The following is a 20,510-nucleotide window of genomic DNA, read 5'->3' as shown; positions in this document are numbered from 1 at the left end:
TGCATTTGTTGTGTTAAAATATAATTTAAAATCAATCATTTGTTGGGTTATACCGATAAACCTTACCCGCTACTCACAAGTTTCTTTTCCTCCATTCATTGGCAAATCACACTCTTACACCTGTCCAAACACACACTAATGAATACCTAAAAAAAACAGCCTTTATTGCACATTACTGAATACATCTCTGACCTTTTAACAGAATAGTGCTGACATCTCAGCAGCATCACAACAACAGCTCATGGGTTATACATGCATCTGTGTGTTTTAATATTCCACTGTGCCTTATATAATAGGCGTCTTTATGGGACCTGGTTCCCTGGTCATGTTTTACATGATGACAGATCCAATTTTGCCACAAGGTAATCAACACAAAGTAACAGTCTTAAAGTTAACGCTAGCTAAGCCCAATGACTGTGCACTGTGGTGAAGACAGTGGTTGGTCTAGGGGAGGCCAAGAGAAATTCTCAGCTAGGAGGGTATCGAGACGTTTGTATTGCTTTTTGGATTTGCGCCTTCCTCGTAGCGAACGGAAGCAGTTCAGGACACCATTGTCAATCAAAACCTGTGAGAACAAAAAAAGAACCAGTTGTGAATTGAGGGTGGTCCCACAAACCACTTGCCCTGCAGATCATGGTCAGCTGAAAAATGAAGCTTACAATTATAAGTGTCATTTAACCCTTGCCTGTCAATGTATAATGGTTATAAAATAATTTTATAAAATAAACTAGTTATCTGAGTCTTTTTCAAGTGTATTATAAATACTGTAGAATTTTCATTGATGATCCAGTTTGTGTTTATAATTGGCCTTCTTACCTCGAGCATGTAGCAGGTGAAGAAGTTAAGAGCAGCCAAAGCCACCAGCAGCAGCTTGTAGTTCATGTCAGTGATTTGATACAGCTGCAGTATCCGGTAAGCGATGCGATGTGGGTACAGCACCAACCAGAACATTGCAGTGAACAGGACCAGCAGTATGAACACAAATAACACTGAGAGGACAGAGAGGAGTAGAGAGTATTACAGTGCTGTATTGATAACCCTACAGTACAGAATGTTTTCGTAACTCAAAAAGCAGATGAGGGATTGGCGGGTCATACTGGTGTATTTGACCACCGTCTGCTCTTTCTTACCATTGGTGTATAGTGGCTTTTTGTAGGGATATCCTTTGGTCACGATGATGGCCATGAAGATGTACTGAAACCCTGACACCAGAAAGATGCTTGTGTCTTCCATGTTTGGCAAGTTTGCTGCTCCTGCCAGAGTGGAGTTGAGTGGCACAAACCTGCAGGGCGAGGCCCAAAGGTACAGTTAAAACCTTGTTAGTTGGAACTCTCCCAATTTTACTGTACCCTGAAATAACAGATACACACATAATTTGTCTTTCATATTAAATAACTTAGACATCTCCCCTACCAGTCCTGAGAGTAGGTGATGAGCAGGGCTCCCACCTGACTCAGAATAAGAAATAAGGTGTGCAGCAGGAGACTCAACATGACCGGTAGAGCCAACAGGCTGGCAGGAGGCCGCTGAGGGTGGAGCTCATTGCTGGGGCCTCCTTTCCCCATCACGATGGCCAGGAGCGTCACCAAAGGCAGGTCAAAGAAAAGGAACTGCAAGTCGCCCAGGTTTGTTTTTACCTTGGGCCAAAAAAAGAGGAAGATGTATAAGAAAAATAGATAGGAGATTTTGGGGACAACCTTCAACATTGCGATGTGCAAAGATAATGATACTCACGGTATAAAGAATAAGGACAGAGGCGAACTGGATCAGACTGTATAATGCCATGTACTTGAAGAGAGTGAAGGACGTCACGAGAGCACACCTCCCTTCTCTGACAGGGCAAGAGACAGGATTAGGTGTACTCTTATTGTTCTGCATAGCAGGTTGTAATAGAATAGTTTTGTACAGCACCGCCACTTGTGCCTTCCAATCATTCCAGAATTGCCTCTTTTCACAAATCAGGTAAAATGAGTCCAAGGAACAGCAGTAAAATAACCATGTCTCACCGGATTAGCAAAGGCACACAGCTTATGTTGTCAGTGTTTGAAGTGAAGGGAGAGGCCACTGACGCCTCGGCCTCCGAGAGGGACACACCTACGTCAGCTGCCCTCAGAGCTCCACAGTCATTGGCTCCATCCCCACACATCCCCACCCTGTAGCTGTAAGGAGAGAGAAGAAAAATGTTGTTATGATGGTAGACAAGACCAAAAATATAAAAAAAATATACAGGTATATGAATAATATATAATAATTAATGTATAATGCAACATTTTTGTTGATGCTAGATATCTTCGGATAGTTATTAACTACGGTATAAATGTAACCATCCTCTCTTGTAACCCTTTCCACAATTGACTGTGTTCTTACTTGAGGTTCTGAAGTGCAGTCACCAGCTGTGTCTTCTGGTCAGGGGCCATGCGTGCATAAATAGTGGCTCTCATCAAAACCTACAGTTCAATGGGGGGGGGGGGGGGGGTGTTATAACTAAACAGCCAGCCTACTCATATCCTAAGGACTATTTCACTCTGATGCTCAGTCTCAGTTTTTCAGAGTTGAATTCAGATTCAAGATTAATTCTGGTATGTATTTCTCAACCTAAAACCTTCTTCAAAGTGAACAGATAAGGAAGACCCACCATAGCTTCATGAGTGAAAGCATACATGGAATTGAAATGTATGGTTCAGCAGATTTCTAGTATTATTACCTTGGGCAAATACTCCGGAAAGTAGTCGCACAAGGCGGAGAAGGACTTCCCATTGACAGCAAGGTGATAGCTCACACCGCTCTGGTAGAGCCCCTGAGACCAGAGAGGAGCAGAGCCTTTCATTAATAGTCTACATGAGCCAAATTCTCCTCAGGCCTCACTGCAGTGTCAGCAGAAAAGCGATGAGGGGGTCAGTGTTTGGTCAGTGTTGTTTACAGACCTGGGAGAGAACATCCATTGCTCCTTGCGATGCTGCCGCCTCCCCGCCTCCCTCTCCCAGATGAAACTTCAGCACTGCTGGCGAGTGGGCAGTGGGGGGCGACGTGTGGACAAAGATCACCTTCTCGTCAGAGGCCACCATCCCACACCCTCGAGCCACGTTCACCGCAGTGAGAATGTTGTCACCTGACACATGAGAAAAGGCCAGGAGGAACAGTATGACCTTATGACAGTATGACTCAGATGGTAAGAGTGAGTTCCCAATATGGAGAAGGTGCAACACATTTTTTTTACAGCTTAATACAAGATTGTAGGCATTGTAATTATTAGTAGCTGCGGCAATGATAAAATGTCATATGATACTGTGCCATTAACCACATTGAAGACAAGTATCGGCAAAATCGTTAAGGATGATGAAGTACATGGACATGCAACAGTGTTTGCTTTGAGTGTTGCAGACTATTCAGTGACTGTTCAGTGACTGCGTTGTAACAGTATTCTGCAGATAAAAATGCTGCTTGCTTATACCTGTTATCATGACGGTCCGCAGCCTGGCCTGACGAAGAGTGCTGATGACTTCTGGGCTCTCAGGCTTCACCAGGTTCTTCATCACCAGCAGACCGAGGAACCGCAACTCGCTCTCCACCTCATCCCTAGAAGAGTAAGAAAATAATGGATCATCATGGGGGGAAATCCTTTTTCCACTGTATTTAAAATTCAAGAGCTTAATAAGCTTCTTCAGTGTACTTTAAAATGACAGGAGTTCCCAGAAACATCCTTACCGTGAAATAGAGTTTAGGTCTGTCTTTTCATCAAGTGGCTTGTAGGCAAGTGCAAGTACCCTGAAACCCTCACTGGCAAAACTATGCAGGGTGCTGGTGAACTCAGCAGGTACTGTGGTTAAAAATAAGACAAGGTGAAGCAAATCCCTGGAGACACTGGACAATTAGCTTGCATCTGTTAACCCCTGAAATAAGCACTTATTTTCCCCCTACCGCTTTCCTTGAGGCAACGGCTGGCTACCATTTCAGGCGCCCCTTTGAGAAAGGCAGCGGCCCCTTGCCCACCAGGGGCCACCGTGGTCACACTCATCCGCTGCAGAGCTGAGGAGAAGGGGAAGCGCTGGATAATGGCTACTGACTGACTCATAGACTGTAAAAAAAAACACACACAGATACAGAACCACGTTATCATGAATCACAGTGAGTCAGACTACATGGCAAGACATCACTGGGCAACGTGAGAAATAAACAGAAATTACACACTGCTTAAGAAGCAGGCTGGTATACTGCCATTTATTCATTTTCAAATGTACCCATTAACCGGTCTTATTTAATTTGCATAAATCAACTTGCCTTGTGGCTGTATGAGACACAATAGAACACACTGACAGCCGATAGACTGGTTTTCCTGTAACTTTCCCGCAGGCTGTCTGCCAACACCTGTGCTCAGGTGTCTCCCTAAGTCCCACCCCCACCCTCCTCAAAGTCCTGCACTCACAACGTCTTGGGGGAGCAGCTCCTGAGGAGGGGGCCTCATCACCGCCAGCACTCTCCGCCCCCCAAACTCTGTGTGCGCTCTTTCATCCTCCCCTATTGGCTCTTCCAGCTCCTGCGTGTGAAAAAAGGTACAGTTTCAACCTATTACAGAATAATAGCCCAAAATGCTGCTCCTACTGAATTAGGCTTGGAAGGTTGGTTATACAGCCGCGGAAAAAATGAAGAGACCACTTCAAAATTATCAGTTTCTCTGGTTTTACTATTTATTGGTATGTGTTAAAGTAAAATGTAAATTTTTGTTTTATTCTATAACCTACTGGCAACATTCCTACCAAATTTCAAATAAAAATATTGTCATTTAGATCATTTATTTGCAGAAAAATGACAATTGGTCAAAATAGCAAAAAAGATGCAGTGTCTTCAGATCTCGAATAATGCAAAGAAAACAAGCTCATATTCATTTTTAAACTACACAATACTAATGCTTACACTTAGGAAGAGTTCAGAAATCAATATTTGGTGGAATAACCTTGATTTAAAATCACAACTTTCATGTGTCTTGGCATGCTCTCCACCAGTCTTTCACATTGCCGTTGGGTGACTTTATGCTACTCCTGGCGCAAGAATTCAAGCAGCTCGGCTTCTTTTCATGGCTTGTGACCATCCATCTTCCTCTTGATCACATTTCAGAGGTTTTTTATGGGATTCAGGTCTCGAAATTGGGCTGGCCATGACAGGGTCCTGATCTGGTGGAACTCCATCCACACCTTTACTGGCCTGGCTGTGTGGCATGGAGCATTGCCCTGCTGGAAAAAACACTTTTCAGAGTTGGGGAACATTGTCAGAGCAAAAGGAAGCAAGTTTTTCTTCCGGGACAACGTTGTACTTTGCCTGGCTGAGGTTTGTAAAAGACCATAAGGATTGAAAAAAGCGGACTGGAGGGTCTTCTAGTTCGTCTTCTCTGATGAGTCCAATTTTCAGCTTTGCCCAACACATGGTCGTCTGATGGTTAGACGGGGACCTGGAGAGGCCTACAAGCCAGAGAGTCTTGCACCTACTGTGAAATCGGACTCATCAGAGAAGACGAACTTAGAAGAACCTCCAGTCCGCTTTTTCAATCCTTATGGTCTTTTACAAACCTCAACCAGGCAAAGCACAACGTTGTCCCGGAAGAAAAACTTGCTTCCTTTTGCTCTGACAATGTTCCCCAACTCTGAGAAGTGTTTTTTCCAGCAGGGCAATGCTCCATGCCACACAGCCAGGCCAGTAAAGGTGTGGATGGAGTACCACCAGATCAGGACCCTGTCATGGCCAGCCCAATTTCGAGACCTGAATCCCATAAAAAACCTCTGAAATGTGATCAAGAGGAAGATGGATGGTCACAAGCCATGAAAAGAAGCCGAGCTGCTTGAAAATTTGCGCCAGGAGTATCGTAAAGTCACCCAACGGCAATGTGAAAGACTGGTGGAGAGCATGCCAAGACACATGAAAGTTGTGATTTTAAATCAAGGTTATTCCACCAAATATTGATTTCTGAACTCTTCCTAAGTGTAATCATTAGTATTGTGTAGTTTAAAAATGGATATGAGCCTGTTTTCTTTGCATTATTCGAGATCTGAAGACACTGCATCTTTTTTGCTATTTTGACCAATTGTCATTTTTCTGCAAATAAATGATCTAAATGACAATATTTTTATTTGAAATTTGGTAGGAATGCTGCCAGTAGTTAAAGAATAAAACAAAAATGTACATTTTACTTTAACACATACCAATAAATAGTAAAACCAGAGAAACTGATAATTTTGAAGTGGTCTCTTAATTTTTTCTGCGGCTGTATATGGCATGGTCAGTGAGTCATTTCAAATTTACAAATGTCTTTTCTTCATGCTGATTCACACAGCTGCAAATGTGCTGTGCAAGACACTTTCAAATAGTTAGACATGTTGAATACACATTTTGGAATTTAGAGTCCAGGGGCCGTATTCACAAAGAATCTTAGGGCTAAAAGTAGCTCATAAGTGGCGAATTTAGGAGAAACTCCTAAAAATAATGGGCGTGTCAGTCTTAAATTTAGGACTCCTATTTTTTTTTACTGAGAGCAATTCACAAAATATTTTATCCCTAAAAGTAGCACCTAAGTCTAGGACAGCTTAAAACTCCTCATGAGGACTCCTAAGTCACTAAGACCTATTCACAAAAAGTCTTAAAATGGCTGAAGCCAGACGTAACGTGTTGGAGACAATGAACGACTCTGAATTGTTGAGAAGATATCGTTTAAACCGTGAAGGCATCAACATTTTACTAGAATTAGTGCGGGATGCAATCACGTCTCCAACTATCCGAAACAACCCAATCAGTCCGGAAGTTAAATGTTTGATAACATTACGATTTTTGGCTACGGGGAAAATGCAACTTTGCAACGCAGACGACTTCAGAATATCGCAATCATCAGTAAGCCGATTCATTCATCAAACTATCACGCACTCTGTAGACCACACATTGTACAACAGTTTATCCGGTTCCCTTTGGACAATCGCCTACTTCAAAGGATCAAGGTCAATTTCATGGCGTTTGCAGGAATACCCGGTGTCGTGGGTGCCATCGATGGAACACACATTAAAATAATTGCTCCATCCAGAGATGAGGACGTCTTTGTAAACCGCAAAAAGGTACATTCAATTAATACACAGATAGTGTTTGATCCAAATTTCACAATCATGGATATTGTTGCGAAGTGGCCTGGATCTACTCACGATTCGCGCATTTTAATGGAGAGCGCGGTCTGCGCCAGCTTTTTGAGCGGCACCATGTACCTGCTTGATGCCACTTGTTGGGTGACAGTGGCCATCCATGCAAGACATGGCTTTTGACACCCTTCCTCAATCCACAACCGGGAGCACAGTTGAACTACAACATGCAAGTATACGCATGAGGCCTATTTTGGTGACACAATACCTGTAGCCGCGACGGCTCTTTTAAAGTCCACTCCGCAATCTCCATCCTACATTGTGACTGGAGCGCATACCACCGCTTCTCGCAGTCATCGACAGAGCGACACACGGCAGGGAATGAAGCATTTATGTTAAGACATATGTCCTCCCATGCCTCACGCATAGTTTGCAGGGTGCTTTAATTATTAATTCTTTGATTTCATGCAATTTCCGTGTTTTTTTCGGCAATTTCTCTTTCTCTTAACGTGCAAAGCGTCATTCTCGTTGGATGCACAAACTTGTCATCATGCGTGTGCATTCTGCTAAGTGCACTGTCCATAACTATTTAATATGACTTCATTTGAAGCCTAGGTTATTCTCTTATTTTCTGTTTATTTAGTGGGATCGTTAGGGGGATGTTAGGACTGAGTTTTTAATGAGAGACCTGTCAACAACCAATCACCGTCCTCACCCCTTCTAAACTCGTGCATGAGAAGCGACGTCATCCATAGCAACGGAGTTTTTATCTTAAGCTTAGGAGTTGGTATTATCCTTAGTATGAGTAGGTCTCAGAGCCGTTGTGAATCACTTTTAAGAAATTACTCCTACGTAAAAGGTTTCAGCGCGAGTTAGGAGCACTCCTAGTGGTAAGATAAAAGGCTTTGTGAATACGGCCGCAGGGTCTACTTTTTTTTGTATATTTTATCTCTTGGGTTTTCTTTGACCCTACATTTTTAGCCATGTAATCAATATTGTCCTGCATGACTTGTCACATACATTCAGCAGCATCTTAGTAACACATTTATCAACATCAACCACAACATTAATCCATTCCATCATAAAAGACACACAGAACCTTAGTTGTAAGCAGTCAAGTAATATATGTCTGAAAAGAGCGTAATACGATTATTTTCAATATTTTGAAAGTGATTCTGAACGGCAGAGCAGACAACACCCTCACCCAACCAGTGGACTCAATCATTTTCAGCTCCAGGGGGTCTCCCAGCGGCTGGCCTCCCAGCAGGGCCACGGTGTGACAGCAGGCCAGGCCAGAGAGCATCTGCCCCGGAGGCAGGAGGCGTGGATCTGGAACCAGCTCCGCGAAAGTGTTACCAGTGGCCTCCATTACCCCCCACACATCCAGACCTTCCTCTGTCAAGGTGCCTGTCTATAGGACAGATAATATGGACACCAACCTTAAACAACCATGACAAGATTTCAAATTTCTTGTTACATGGAAAAACACCCATGTCTCAATCAAGAATGGAGTGAAGAACTGAATAGGGCCCTCTATGTGGATACTTTACAGAGGGTACATTAGTCAATACAGCAGTCACAGCACCCTGTACTACTTTTTTGGAGAACACATGAACATACTGGATCAAATGTCTCTTCTTAAGATCCAGAAATCTTACAGTTTCTTGTTTTTTAAGAGATTCCAAATTAAATCACAAGGCCCAAGAATTAGTCGTATCCTACTAGTGTGAAACATATGCATTCATGTTGTCATCTTATAAAACGGTTCTCCCAATGATTTCTATTGAACTGTGTCTGTGAGCACCAGAAGAAAGGCATACTTAAGGGGATTCACAGTTTATAATCACAAGCTCATTGATGACTGTACTTCTAACAGTTATAGGGCTTCATCTTGGTTTGGGTTTCATTGAGGGCTGGAATGTTCACAGACGAAACCCAGATACAAATTACAGAGTTTCGCAAAACAGGATCAACAAGATTTTTTCTTTCTAGGAACACGTCCCCTTTGTTGGTCCTCTCATTGTGACCCCAAAACCTCAGTGTCTCTGAGACCTGCAACCTGTCCTGCTTAAACAGCCTGCTTATTTTAATGTTTATATATTTATAATCACTTAAAGAACTACTATGGAGATTTGGTCTAAAAGTACTGGCCTACCTACCTAAAAAGCATGGCAAAACTTTGTATAACCAACAGCCCACTTGGTACTGATAAAGATGGATAAAATGCTAACTTCCATCTTTTGGCAATGTTGTGCTGTTCTGACCCGGGTCACAGAACTATTAAATGCATAGCCTGGACGGCTACTGGGAACAACAGCTGTGTTTATCAATCCTACACATGAATTTGAAGATTATATCAAAAGTATTTGCTCATAAAAAAAAAAAATACCTCAAAAAGTGGCAAATCGTTGCATAGTGTTGCTTTAACTTCATCTGAATGTAATCATTGAGCAATACATCCTAACTCTTTAACTCAGAACAACATTACCAGCAATAACAACAGAACATATAAAAAGGACACCTCTAGCTTCATTAATTCACCTTGTCAAAGCAGAAGAGGGAGACTTTGCCACAAACATTAATGCGGGGCGGGCTGATACAGAAGATGCCCTTCTTTTTTAGCCGGCGCTGAGAATAGATGGTGCCAGTGGTGATGGCGGCAGGCAGTGCTGGTGGCACTATGATGGTCACAATGTCCAGCATGCGAATCACACGCTCAATCACAGTTGTCTGGAAATGAAGCACAAACCACAGGATTACTGCAAAAACTGGAACCACACTGCGAGACGGGAAGTGTTACGACATGGTGTCGTAATTGATTGAGCCTTATCTGCAAACCCGGTAAAGTTGTAGGAAAGCCACACAGCTTGCGTAAATCAACTGGAGTTTTCAGCAGACAGAATTAGTGCAACCAATTGAGCATCTAGAATCAGAACATTACATGCCTGCGACATGGCGGTTCCACCACAGAAACAGTGATTATATTGAAGTGCAAGGCCTGAGACTTCAGTACACTGACAGTCTATGAACATCGTGATGTAGAGATGGTACCAAACTGTTGACCTTACGCATTAGCCTTGCAAGGTGCAGGATGATTTCAAACAGTCAATGGCGTGTTTACCCATTTTCATCCCATAAAATGCTGACTTTAATACAAATTTGAATTTTGTCAATATTAAAACACCAGCACTGATATCTTTCATTACAGTTCAGTCACCTAATTAAGTTGCACTTAAACTGCACTTAGACTTTAAGTAACAATGTTCAGGCTAAAACATAATTAAAATAATTTTGTAATTATGGTACTCACATTGCTCAAGCTCAGCATCACTAAGCTATAAATTGTGCCCATCAAAGCTGAAACAAAAGAAATCAATATGTGGAGTTGAAAATACACATAGAGAGCACAAGTATCCTTGAAGTCTAGCTAAACATTAGACTAGGCATGTAAAGAAGTTTTTCCACAGAAAACCTGCACTTTGTTAAATCATAGTCTAGAAAGCCAGAAAGCAAACAGTGGGGGGAGAGGGCCATGTTTACCTAGCACTCCCAGAAATAGCAGGAACTTAACGGCATCCTTGTAGAAACGGAAGTTAATTGGCTGTGGGTAGAGAATGGAACTGACCAGATCTCCTTTGGCTGTGAAAAATCCTGAGGTAAGGAAGAGAAACCAGCTCAAAATACTGCCGCCTTACAAACTTCAGAACAAAGATTCAGTGATTTAACACTACAAGGCAAGGCAATAACCCAGTCAGCAGAAAGTCTGGCAGTGGTGGAGACATTACATTACACTACACAGGAAGCTGGGCAATTAATATCACATTTCATTTTAACACCACTTTTAAGGGCAGACCACCTGTGTGAACGACGATGGCAAGAGCCCCTCTTCCTCCAGGGCAGCCCCCTTTGGCCTGGATGGCCTGTGTGCCACAGAACAGAGTGTGTCTCCGCTGGGCGTCAGCGCTGTACCTCTCCCCAGCCACTGGCAGTGGAGTCTTCATCACAGGAATGCTCTCGCCTAACAATGGAGAGGAGAGGGGAAAAACACAGACCAGAAGGTGTTGCATTACAGTAGTCCACTTACATCCTGTGCAATCTTCAAAGTGGAACACAGGCTTAATTTACCTTTTTAACTTAGGTGAAATTTAACGTAAGACAAGACACCAGACGGATTTTGCACACACACTTGTTTGTAATACATTATTCCAACGTTGTCAGGGTCAAAACCTGAGGTTACAAGTTTTGGAGTTATTTTAGATTCAGATTTAAGCTTCAAGTCTCGCATTAACAAGGTCCACCTTAAAAACATAGCAAGAGTTCCGCCATTTATAAATCAAAAAGATGCTGAAAAACTGATCCATGTCTTTATTTCAAGCCGGCTTGATTATTGTAATGCAATTCTTACTGGTCTCCGAAAAAAAAAACCTGAGAGACTTCAGCTCATTCAAAACTCTGCAGCTCGGCTATTAACCAGAACCAAGAGGAGAGAGCACATTAGTCCCGTTTAAGCGGCTCTGCACTGGCTTCCAGTACCCTTAGGATTGACTTTAAGGTCCTTCTCCTTATATTCTAAAGCCCTTGATGGGCTAGGACCAAGTTACATTGCAAACTCCCTAGTCAAATACTTGCCTTCAAGAACACTGCCATCATCTAATGCTGGTTTATTAGAGGTTCCAAGCAAAAGCCGTTAGAAAATCGGGGACGCAGCCTTTGTCAATTACGCCCCAAAGCTATCGAACATACTGCCTATAGACATCAGGGAAGCCAGCTCGCTTAACATCTTTGAAAGAAAACTAAAAACATACCTCTTCACATCAGCCTTTAACTAGCTACCACTTCACCCTATATACAGGTGCATCTCAATAAATTAGAATATCATCAAAACGTTGATTTATTTCAGTAATTCTATTCAAAAAGTGAAACTCATATATTATATATATATTCATTACACACAGACTGATCTATTTCAAGTGTTTATTTCTTTTAATTTTGATGACTATAACCGACAGCTTATGAAAACCCAAAATTCAGTATCTCAGAAAATAAGAATATTGTGAAAAAGTTCAATATTGAAGACACATGGGGCCTGATTTACTAACAGGATTGTGCCCATTTCTGGCGTAAAATAGCGGTCGTAAACATAAAACGGTATTTACTAAGGGGCCGCAGCGCATATTAACGCCTGTGGGTGTGAACAGGGGAGGTAACTTGGAGGTGGGTGGTAACGTAGGCGTGAGGCGCAATTTACATGGGTGGAGACAAGGTAAGTGCGCCTAATGATGTCATGCGTGGTATTTACTAAACTGCCTGTGGAGCGCACGTCTCCAATTTGCAGGATAATTCTCCGCCTCATAAAAGCACGTCTTAACCAGGAAGCGCAATTTCATTGAGTCTGAAAACGTTGATATGGCAGCAGTGATAAGAGAAAGGCGAAGAAAGAAGACAGAGACAGCGCACAGAAATAATTTTTTCAACTCGCATAACACATTTTCAGTTAAATGAACCACAAATCATTAGACGGTACAGGTTAACCAGCCACGCAATACTTCAATTACTGAACCAGATCAGAGATGACATCTAACCCTCCAACGGAGATCACATTCCATTCAATCAGTTGGTAAACATTGCAAATATTGGCACCGGATCATTTCAAACAGTTATAGTATCAGCAGTTGATATATCTCAGCCTTCACAAATATTCACACAGGTACTCGAAGCATTGCTATGGCGCACTGGTCAATACATTTCCCCACTGCCACAGCTGAAATTATAGACATCAAACAGGACTTTTTTTGAAATCGCAAACTTTCCGAATGTAATATGAACCATTGATTGCACCCACGTCCATATATATTGTAGTGAACCCATGTCCCTTGTAGAAATTATTAATCTCGCCATCTACACATCTATATTGTTATAATAGACAGTTTATGCATTAATGCCACCAATAGCATATTCTTTATAATCGTGTTCTTTTAAAAACATCTTGCTGTAGGTGATGGCGGGCAGAACAACATTATAGCAGCGCACATATTGAATCAGGTTCAGTGATTGAGCGAACGTGAACCAATATATCAATCTCCACTTGCTGTAGCTTCATCTTCTCTTCCTAAATAAATACCACGGAAAATACGGAAAAACACTGTGCGTTAATGTGCGAACGCAGTTTAAGCAGCGGTCGCAATGTTAGTAAATCAGGCCCTATATAGGGCGGAGTAAACACAGATTGACCAGCGTGATCTGGTTTGATAAATACCAACTAAAATGCGCTAAAACACCGTGCGTTAATTTGCGAACGCAGATTAAGAAGCGCTCGCATATTAGTAAATCAGGCCCCTGGTGTCACACTCTAATCAGCTAATTAACTCAAAACTCCAGCAAAGTTTTCCTGAGCCTTTAAATGGTCTCTCGTTCTAGTTCAGTAGGCTACACTTTTATGTGGGAGACTTGACAGTTGTCCAGAAGACGATCATTGACACCCTGCACAAGGAGGGTAAGACACAAAAGGTCATTGCTAAAGAAGCTGGCTGTTCACAGAGTGCTGTATTCAAGCACATTAATGGGAAGTTGAATGGAAGGAAAAAATGTGGTAGAAAAAGGTACACAAGCAACAGGGATAACCGCATCTTTGAGAGGATTGTGAAACGAAGCCCATTCAAGAATTCAGGGGTGTATCACAAGGAGTGGACTGCAGCTGCTGTCAGTGCTTCAAGATCCACCACGCTCAGACGTATCCAGGGCATGGGCTTCAACTGTCGCATTCATTTTGTCAAGCCACTCTTGTCTCACCTGGGCTAAGGACAAAAAGGACTGGACTGTTTGCTCAGAGGTCCAAAGTTATATTTTCAGATGAAAGTAAATTTTGCATTTCATTTGGAAATCAAGGTCCCAGAGTCTGGACGAAGAGAGGAGGGGACGAAGAGAGGAGAGGCACAGAATCCAAGTTGCTTGAGGTCCGGTGTAAAGTTTCCACAGTCAGTGATGGTTTGGGGCTCCATGTCATCTGCTGGTGTTGTCCCACTGTGTTTTCTCAGGTCCAAGGTCAGTGTAGCCATCTACCAGGAAGTTTAGAGCACGCCATGCTTCTCTCTGACAAGCTTTAAGGAGATGTGGATTTCATTTTCCAACAGGACTTGTCACCTGCCCACACTTCCAAAGGTACCAGTACCTGGTTTAAGGACCATGGTATCCCTGTGCTTGATTGGCCAGCAAACTCACCTGACCTAAACCCCATAGAGAATCTATAGGGTATTGTGAAAAGGAAGATGCGAGCCACCAAACCCGACAACGCAGAAGAGCTGAAAGCCACTCTCAGAGCAACATGGGCTTCCATAACACCTCAGCAGTGCCACACTGATCGCCTTCATGCCACGCCACATTGTTGCTGTAAATCATGCAAAAGGAGGCCCAACCAAGTATTGAGGGCTGTACATGTTCATACTTTTCAGTAGCTCAACCTTTCTGTGTTAAAAATCCTTTTTTCTATTGGTCTTCAGTAATATTCTTATGTTCTGAGATACTGAATTTTGGGTTTTCATTAGCTGTCAGTTATAATCATCAAATGTAAAATAAATAATCACTTGAAATATATCAGTCTGTATAAAATTACTGAAATAAATACACTTTTTGAAGATATTCTTATTGATTGAGCTGAACCTGTATATACTATAAATATATATAATAAATACTTTTCATTTAAACATTTTTTTTTTATGTCTATTTGAATGTGCATGTAATTTCTTTGTGCACGTAATGTATTTGCTGTAAAGCGCTTTGACCTGCATTCTTTTGCATGAAAGGTGCTATATAAATAAAGTATATTATTATTATTTTGATTATAATTAATGATGACCATAAAGTCAGCAGTTAGCTCAGACTTACCGGTCAGCATACTCTCATTAACCATGCACTCCCCAGCCAGCAGGGCAGCATCACAGGGCAGGAGCAGCCCTTCTGGCGGGACCAAGATGCAGTCCCCTGGCACCAGGTCCAGAGAGCTCACACTCTCCTCCTCTAAATCACAGACAGATAGGGGGCACCCACGAGAGGGAAAACAGAGTTGGGATTATATCTCATAGCAGGAAGCACATTTTATAGAGAAGCATGACACGGCAAAAACTCACCTCCAGTGTTCCTGCGCACAGTCACGGTTGCAATAAGCTGGGCCATTTTACGCAACGTAGTGCTTTGCTGCAGACATGTACAGAACAGACAAGAGAGCCCAATGAGAGTCAAATTATACATTTGACATTTACGTATGGGGACTTTCATCAAATATTTGTGGACAACATCTACACACAACTGCTCAACTCACCTTGCGTATCTCATACAGAGAGAGAGCAATGGAAAAGAGAGAAATTATGAAAATACAGGCTGCATAGTAATAGTATCTGTCCATCATCCACAGGATGATACTGCAGACCTGGAACATGTAAAATGGGTTGAGCACCTGTAGGGACATAGGAGACGAGGAGAAGGTTAGGTGGGACCAGAGAGACAAAGGGATTTTTCCACAGAGCACTCACAAAGTTCCAGCATCACATCACAGAGAAGGAGCACCAAGCCCTTCACCTCCTCAAAGAGCAGCTGCATATAGGATTTCACAGGGACATCAATAAGGTTCTGGCCATACACCTTCCTCCTGCAACCAACAGAGAATGAGAGAGAGAGATGAACAGAGTGATCGTTTTCGATTTTCTTCATTTAACTGAGAACCACACGATACTTGGCACAGTAGAAGGAGAGACAGGGAATCAAACTAACGGTAAGACAAGCAGAAAACTTCACAGAGTGAGTTTATTGTGGTTGAGAGCATTATATAAGGATCAAGAGGCAGCAGTTGTGTGTAGGGCACTAGACTTGTGTCTCTTCCCCCCTGCATGTCTCCATGGGACTCAACCCTGCAGCCCTCAGGCTTTAGTCCGAGTCTTCAAACCACCAGTCTAACCAGCCAATAGGAAGTGATTTCAAATGTTAGAGTGAGATACTGACCTGCTGCTCTGCTCTTGGCAACTCAGTCCCTGCTGCATTCGGTGCAGTTCAGCACAAGACCAGTCAACATTCAGGATACTACAGGAACAGGACATTTTTTTAAAGGCTCATCATCACAAAATGTCCTCCATGTGTAGTAAGAAAATTAAAAGAGTGCTCACACTCCTGCAAGTTTCAATTGTCCTCTTTTTTTTTTTACCTGACTTTGCAGAAAGCTCCCTTCCTGGCCATCCACACATACCGTATACCTTTAAACACATAGTACCGGAGCAGCAATTTCTGGAAGATGAAATATTAGACACATTTAGAGAGTGCTGAGTAGGACAAAGGTCTTGGGGGAAATAAAGGAAATAGGATATTGCCCCAAGTCCTTACCTCCTCCTTGTGTAGCTGCACTGTGTCTCTCCACTCATATTCATTTCCCTCACCAGCCGCCGGGCCCAGACTGCAGGAGGAAAAAAAACATCCCGCTATTCTCATTTAACACTGGAACTGAGACAGCACACTAAATATAAATGTGGCTGGGTAAGGAATGGGAAAGAAAATACAAACGGCGCTTCTCACCCTTCTTCATCAATCTCCTCAGTGAGCACCTCAAGGACACACTGCTCACCAAAGTCATCCTGAAAGACATAACGTGCTTTAACTTCATAGCAAACTGCAAGAGGCAATAGCGTCAGCTAACCTGGTACAAATTAAACAAGTATTACATTCAAGACACGATACCAGGACATTCTCATATGCACAACAGCTAGCCGTGACCGATGCAGTCATAAAGCCTGAGAGCTGTCGTACCCTTAAGAGTATGGTGTCCGCCATGGGCAGCGGGCATGTTCGGCAGCGGGCCAGAACCCCCCATCGCGGACGCCACTTGAACAGCAGCAGCAGCAGACCCAGGGAGAGGACTGCTCCAACATAGCACAGCGACACCCGCCAGCGGACCCGTTTGTAACCCTGGACATTCTGCCAGGAGGATTGAACATGTGGATGTGGTAAACCATTACACAATTTCAAATTGTCTTTATTTACTTTAACACCTATAACTACAGACAGGAGTACAAAGTGAAATTTTCAAGAAAAAATACCATAAATGTACTAGGTATACACACTGAATGAGTGAAAAATGTCATGCATTTCAGCATACCATATGTGAGATAGCTGTCTGACATGGAAGTGCAAAACAGGGTGATGTGAGCTCCGGCTCAGGGGAACCAAGCCCAGGGTCGGGCAGGGTGAGCCCACGCCCCTCCTGCTTGCAGCCCCCTGTGTAGAGAAAACCATGGTTGCTCTCAAACATTTGCATAAGCAAGCATCAGTTATAAGACTCAAAGTGCACACACCCCTAATGTAAACAACAGGGAGTGCAGTTATCTGACGATGAGGAAGTAACGCACAGCTACTGTTGTGATTTGTTGACAATGTTGGGCTGAACATTCAGAAAATGCAGTCCTGTACCCGGAGATGCCTTATATAACTACATATGTAATACACAGGTAATATTTTAGACTTCTATAACATCTACAGTAATTGGGCTTTGTAAGGATTACATTTGGACTGCTGGCATTGTGTATCTCAGGTTAATTTAGTTTAATATAGGTTACTTCACATTAAAACCATTTGTGTGAGGTGCTGATGAAAACAAAAGAAAATGGAAAGGACATAAATACTCTACACAGTCATTTAAAATGAGGTTGACAAAATTGCTTCTGTATGTACTACATGCACTAATGAAAGTATAAGAATTTATAATGATTTATATTTAGAGCTATAGGTTAAAATACTCATATAGCCTACTTAGGATCATGAAACTACATTTCTTGCAATTCAAGGAAAACAGTGACCACCACTACAATAAGTTTCGATGGAATGTGCTGGTACCGCAACCTCTTACTGCATAGGCTACTAACACACTTTAAATGTGAGGGAAAATCCAAGGTATGCAATCTTCTTTCACATCATAAGGAGCACAGGCTCAAACACTAAACTGTGTTTATTTTGTGGTCTGAATACTGCTCCCATGGTTCACAGATGAATTAGATCCTTACACCACTGTAGGCTAATAAATTAATACTTTGACATACCTGGACAAAAATGTGGTTTAAGCCTTTAATCTTTTGAATCTGTAATCTGATTATGTGTATTTTCAAATATATCCTATTCCAATTATTGTTACTTAGTTGTAATGATACTAATCCACATCAGTCATTTCCCACCACTGTAGATTAAATGTGATTAGCCAATTCTTATGTGCCCATTGAGTTACAGTAATCCATGAGTATTGCGGTTACACCACTGCAGTTTATAGAACAAATCATGTAAAAAAAAAAAAAAAAAAAAAAAAATAGGCTAGCTGTCGGTTATGGTCGTCTCTCTTAAGACCTACACAAAAACAAGAGAGGGGAAATGAAACAAATCAGCTGAGAGAGTTTGTGCTGTCGTTTTCCAGTCACGAGCTCATTCAGCAGAGGCCAACTAAAAAATACCACAGCCAACACCCAAAAAAATAGTTGTTGTAAATACACACATACACATTATAGGCCTGTCATGCCTTCTTAAGTAACTAGCCTACATATTCCATGGCGTATCCGTGGACCTAGCTAACGTGAAAATGTAATTAAAAAGGATAAGGCAATCATAAATTATATAGCTAGCCTACTTCTCATTCGGGTTGTAAATATCAGTCAGTACATAATATCAACAAATAGGCTACACTTTTTTGTAAAAATTGAAATGGACGTTCCTGGTGTTACAAGTTGTGGCTGCACCAAGGCCATGCAGCCGGTGATAGATGTCGTGTCAGCAAGGAAGCGAAATTCCGGGTGACTAACAACTCACATTGACAACCGCTGACATATGTTTTTGGTATAAGGAGTCTTTCATGCTGGTTGTTTGTTTTTAATAATAAAACATTATGCCTACATAATTAACAATTACTTAGCCATTAACACAGTAGCATAGGCTATAGTTACATTCTCTATGTCTCTGTATGACCACGGTTCAATAAACAATTCATTCTCAAATATGCTTCTCCACGGACAGCCACGTATGCGCCCAACACTAAGCCAATAGCCCACAGTCCATTCAAAAGGTTTCATAATCTGCCATTCCTACCCTGCAGCAGACAAAATGTTGAAAAAGAAGTCACCAGTCCATGCGATTACAGAAATCACCGGTCCGGATAGTTTTGTGTTCTTCCTCAGGTAAATTTGAAGCTGAACTGATACAAGGTGCGCAGCAACAGACACACCTGTAACAGTCCCGCCCATCTTTTGACTATAATAACCCAATCAGAACAACCTTCCCATCACATACAAAATCCAGGTAAGGGCTGGTCCTTTAAGGCTTTTTAATGTGCTAAATGTTTCACAATTCAATGTATTATGAAGCGCTACTAGGCCTAATTATTGAGTTGAAATCATGCAAACCTTGTTTACTGTTATATCAGCTATGTTTTGAGTGCAAGGGTTAGACTGACCCCATAACACATCACTATCAGCAACATTGACTACCAGCGCCTATTGCAGGATGGACTTGAATCATTCTGAAAAATGCTTTATTATTTACAATAAATCTGCCTTCCAAATTGTGCTGCGGGTTCGTCCACCAGCGAAAGCTTGTTATATTTTTAATGAGCAGAAAGAAATGCTGGGCTGTAGAGATAAGCTTCACGCAAGATTGTTCCGATATAGCCTATCTGATAGGTCTTGCATGCATTCCAAGAATTTAAACACCGGCACATTACCTTTATATATTAGCTTTTACTTAAGTTTTTCCCTGCCAGCCCTTATAGGAGGAATGTTTGACCAATAGTCTACAGTTGTGAATTTCAGCCTATATCAGGTCTTCTTTTCTCAAAGAACCGCAGCCTACCTTTGTATAGTCTATTGACTTACCCAAAGTCTCCATTTCTCAGACGAGTCAGCACTTTACACAGGATCCACTCCGCATTGCGTTGTTACAAAGTGTCTCTAGCCGGAGAGAAACACTGTGTTTCAGTCACACTCAGTAGTGTTTGACAGCCAAGCTAAGAATCACATTGTTGTTATCTTCCTCCTCCTCATGTGTGACGATAATACCCTTCCTCTTTTGCTCGGGTGGACTGTGGGACACACCGACAGAAACCTAAACATCGCCATCTAGTGTGACTTATAGGGGTCACACTAGGCAAGGCAAGGCAACTTTATTTATATAGCGCATTTCATGCACATGTGCAACCCAATGTGCTTTGCATATACAATAACAGTAAAGACAATAAATAATTAAAATAAATAAAGTGGAACAAGTAAAAAGAAGATAATAAACATAAAAATATAAGATTAAAAAGTAAGTGTACTGGAAGAACATAATCATACGGAATATACTGTAGGTGCTACAACTCACAGTTTAGACAGGTACTCCTGTAGCAAGCAA

At 42.0% G+C, this 20,510-nt stretch overlaps 1 protein-coding gene across 2 annotated transcripts; it reads right to left on the bottom strand.

Annotated features, from left to right (window-relative positions):
• Positions 1–105: 105 nt before the first annotated feature.
• On the bottom strand, positions 106–20,145 carry atp13a2 (ATPase cation transporting 13A2). Of its 2 annotated transcripts, none has more exons than XM_080853520.1 (29): positions 19,994–20,145; positions 17,245–17,363; positions 16,896–17,063; positions 16,665–16,723; positions 16,476–16,545; positions 16,300–16,379; positions 16,101–16,178; positions 15,681–15,750; positions 15,424–15,558; positions 15,233–15,299; positions 14,991–15,122; positions 10,966–11,127; positions 10,650–10,760; positions 10,420–10,466; positions 9,651–9,839; positions 8,314–8,520; positions 4,424–4,534; positions 3,919–4,075; positions 3,706–3,817; positions 3,452–3,576; positions 2,925–3,109; positions 2,705–2,797; positions 2,368–2,447; positions 2,007–2,159; positions 1,735–1,831; positions 1,414–1,637; positions 1,131–1,282; positions 817–989; positions 106–565 (listed from the first exon to the last, which is right to left on the bottom strand). In XM_080853520.1, exons 1-29 carry the CDS (start codon positions 20,004–20,006, stop codon positions 398–400), a joined length of 3,537 nt encoding a protein of 1,178 aa, XP_080709646.1. In that variant the 5' UTR covers positions 20,007–20,145; the 3' UTR covers positions 106–397. The 2 variants fall into 2 exon arrangements, 1 of the variants encoding a protein (XP_080709646.1); XR_013968927.1 differs by having other exon boundaries at positions 438–565; positions 1,449–1,637.
• Between the last annotated feature and the right edge of the window lie 365 nt (positions 20,146–20,510).

Source organism: Sprattus sprattus (genome assembly GCF_963457725.1).
Source record: "Sprattus sprattus genome assembly, chromosome: 16".
NCBI lineage: Eukaryota > Metazoa > Chordata > Actinopteri > Clupeiformes > Clupeidae > Sprattus > Sprattus sprattus.
Note: the sequence above shows the minus strand (reverse complement) of the source record. Positions and strands in the feature narration are given on the sequence as shown.

What these genes read in the sequence shown, in the direction of transcription:
- atp13a2 (XM_080853520.1), bottom strand. An exon ending in GAGGAGATTGATGAAGAAGG is followed by an intron (nt 16,546 to 16,664) that starts GTGAGAAGCGCC and finishes TTCCTCCTGCAG; the next exon opens with TCTGGGCCCGGCGGCTGGTG. An exon ending in ACTGCACTTCAGAACCTCAA is followed by an intron (nt 2,160 to 2,367) that starts GTAAGAACACAG and finishes CTCTCCTTACAG; the next exon opens with CTACAGGGTGGGGATGTGTG.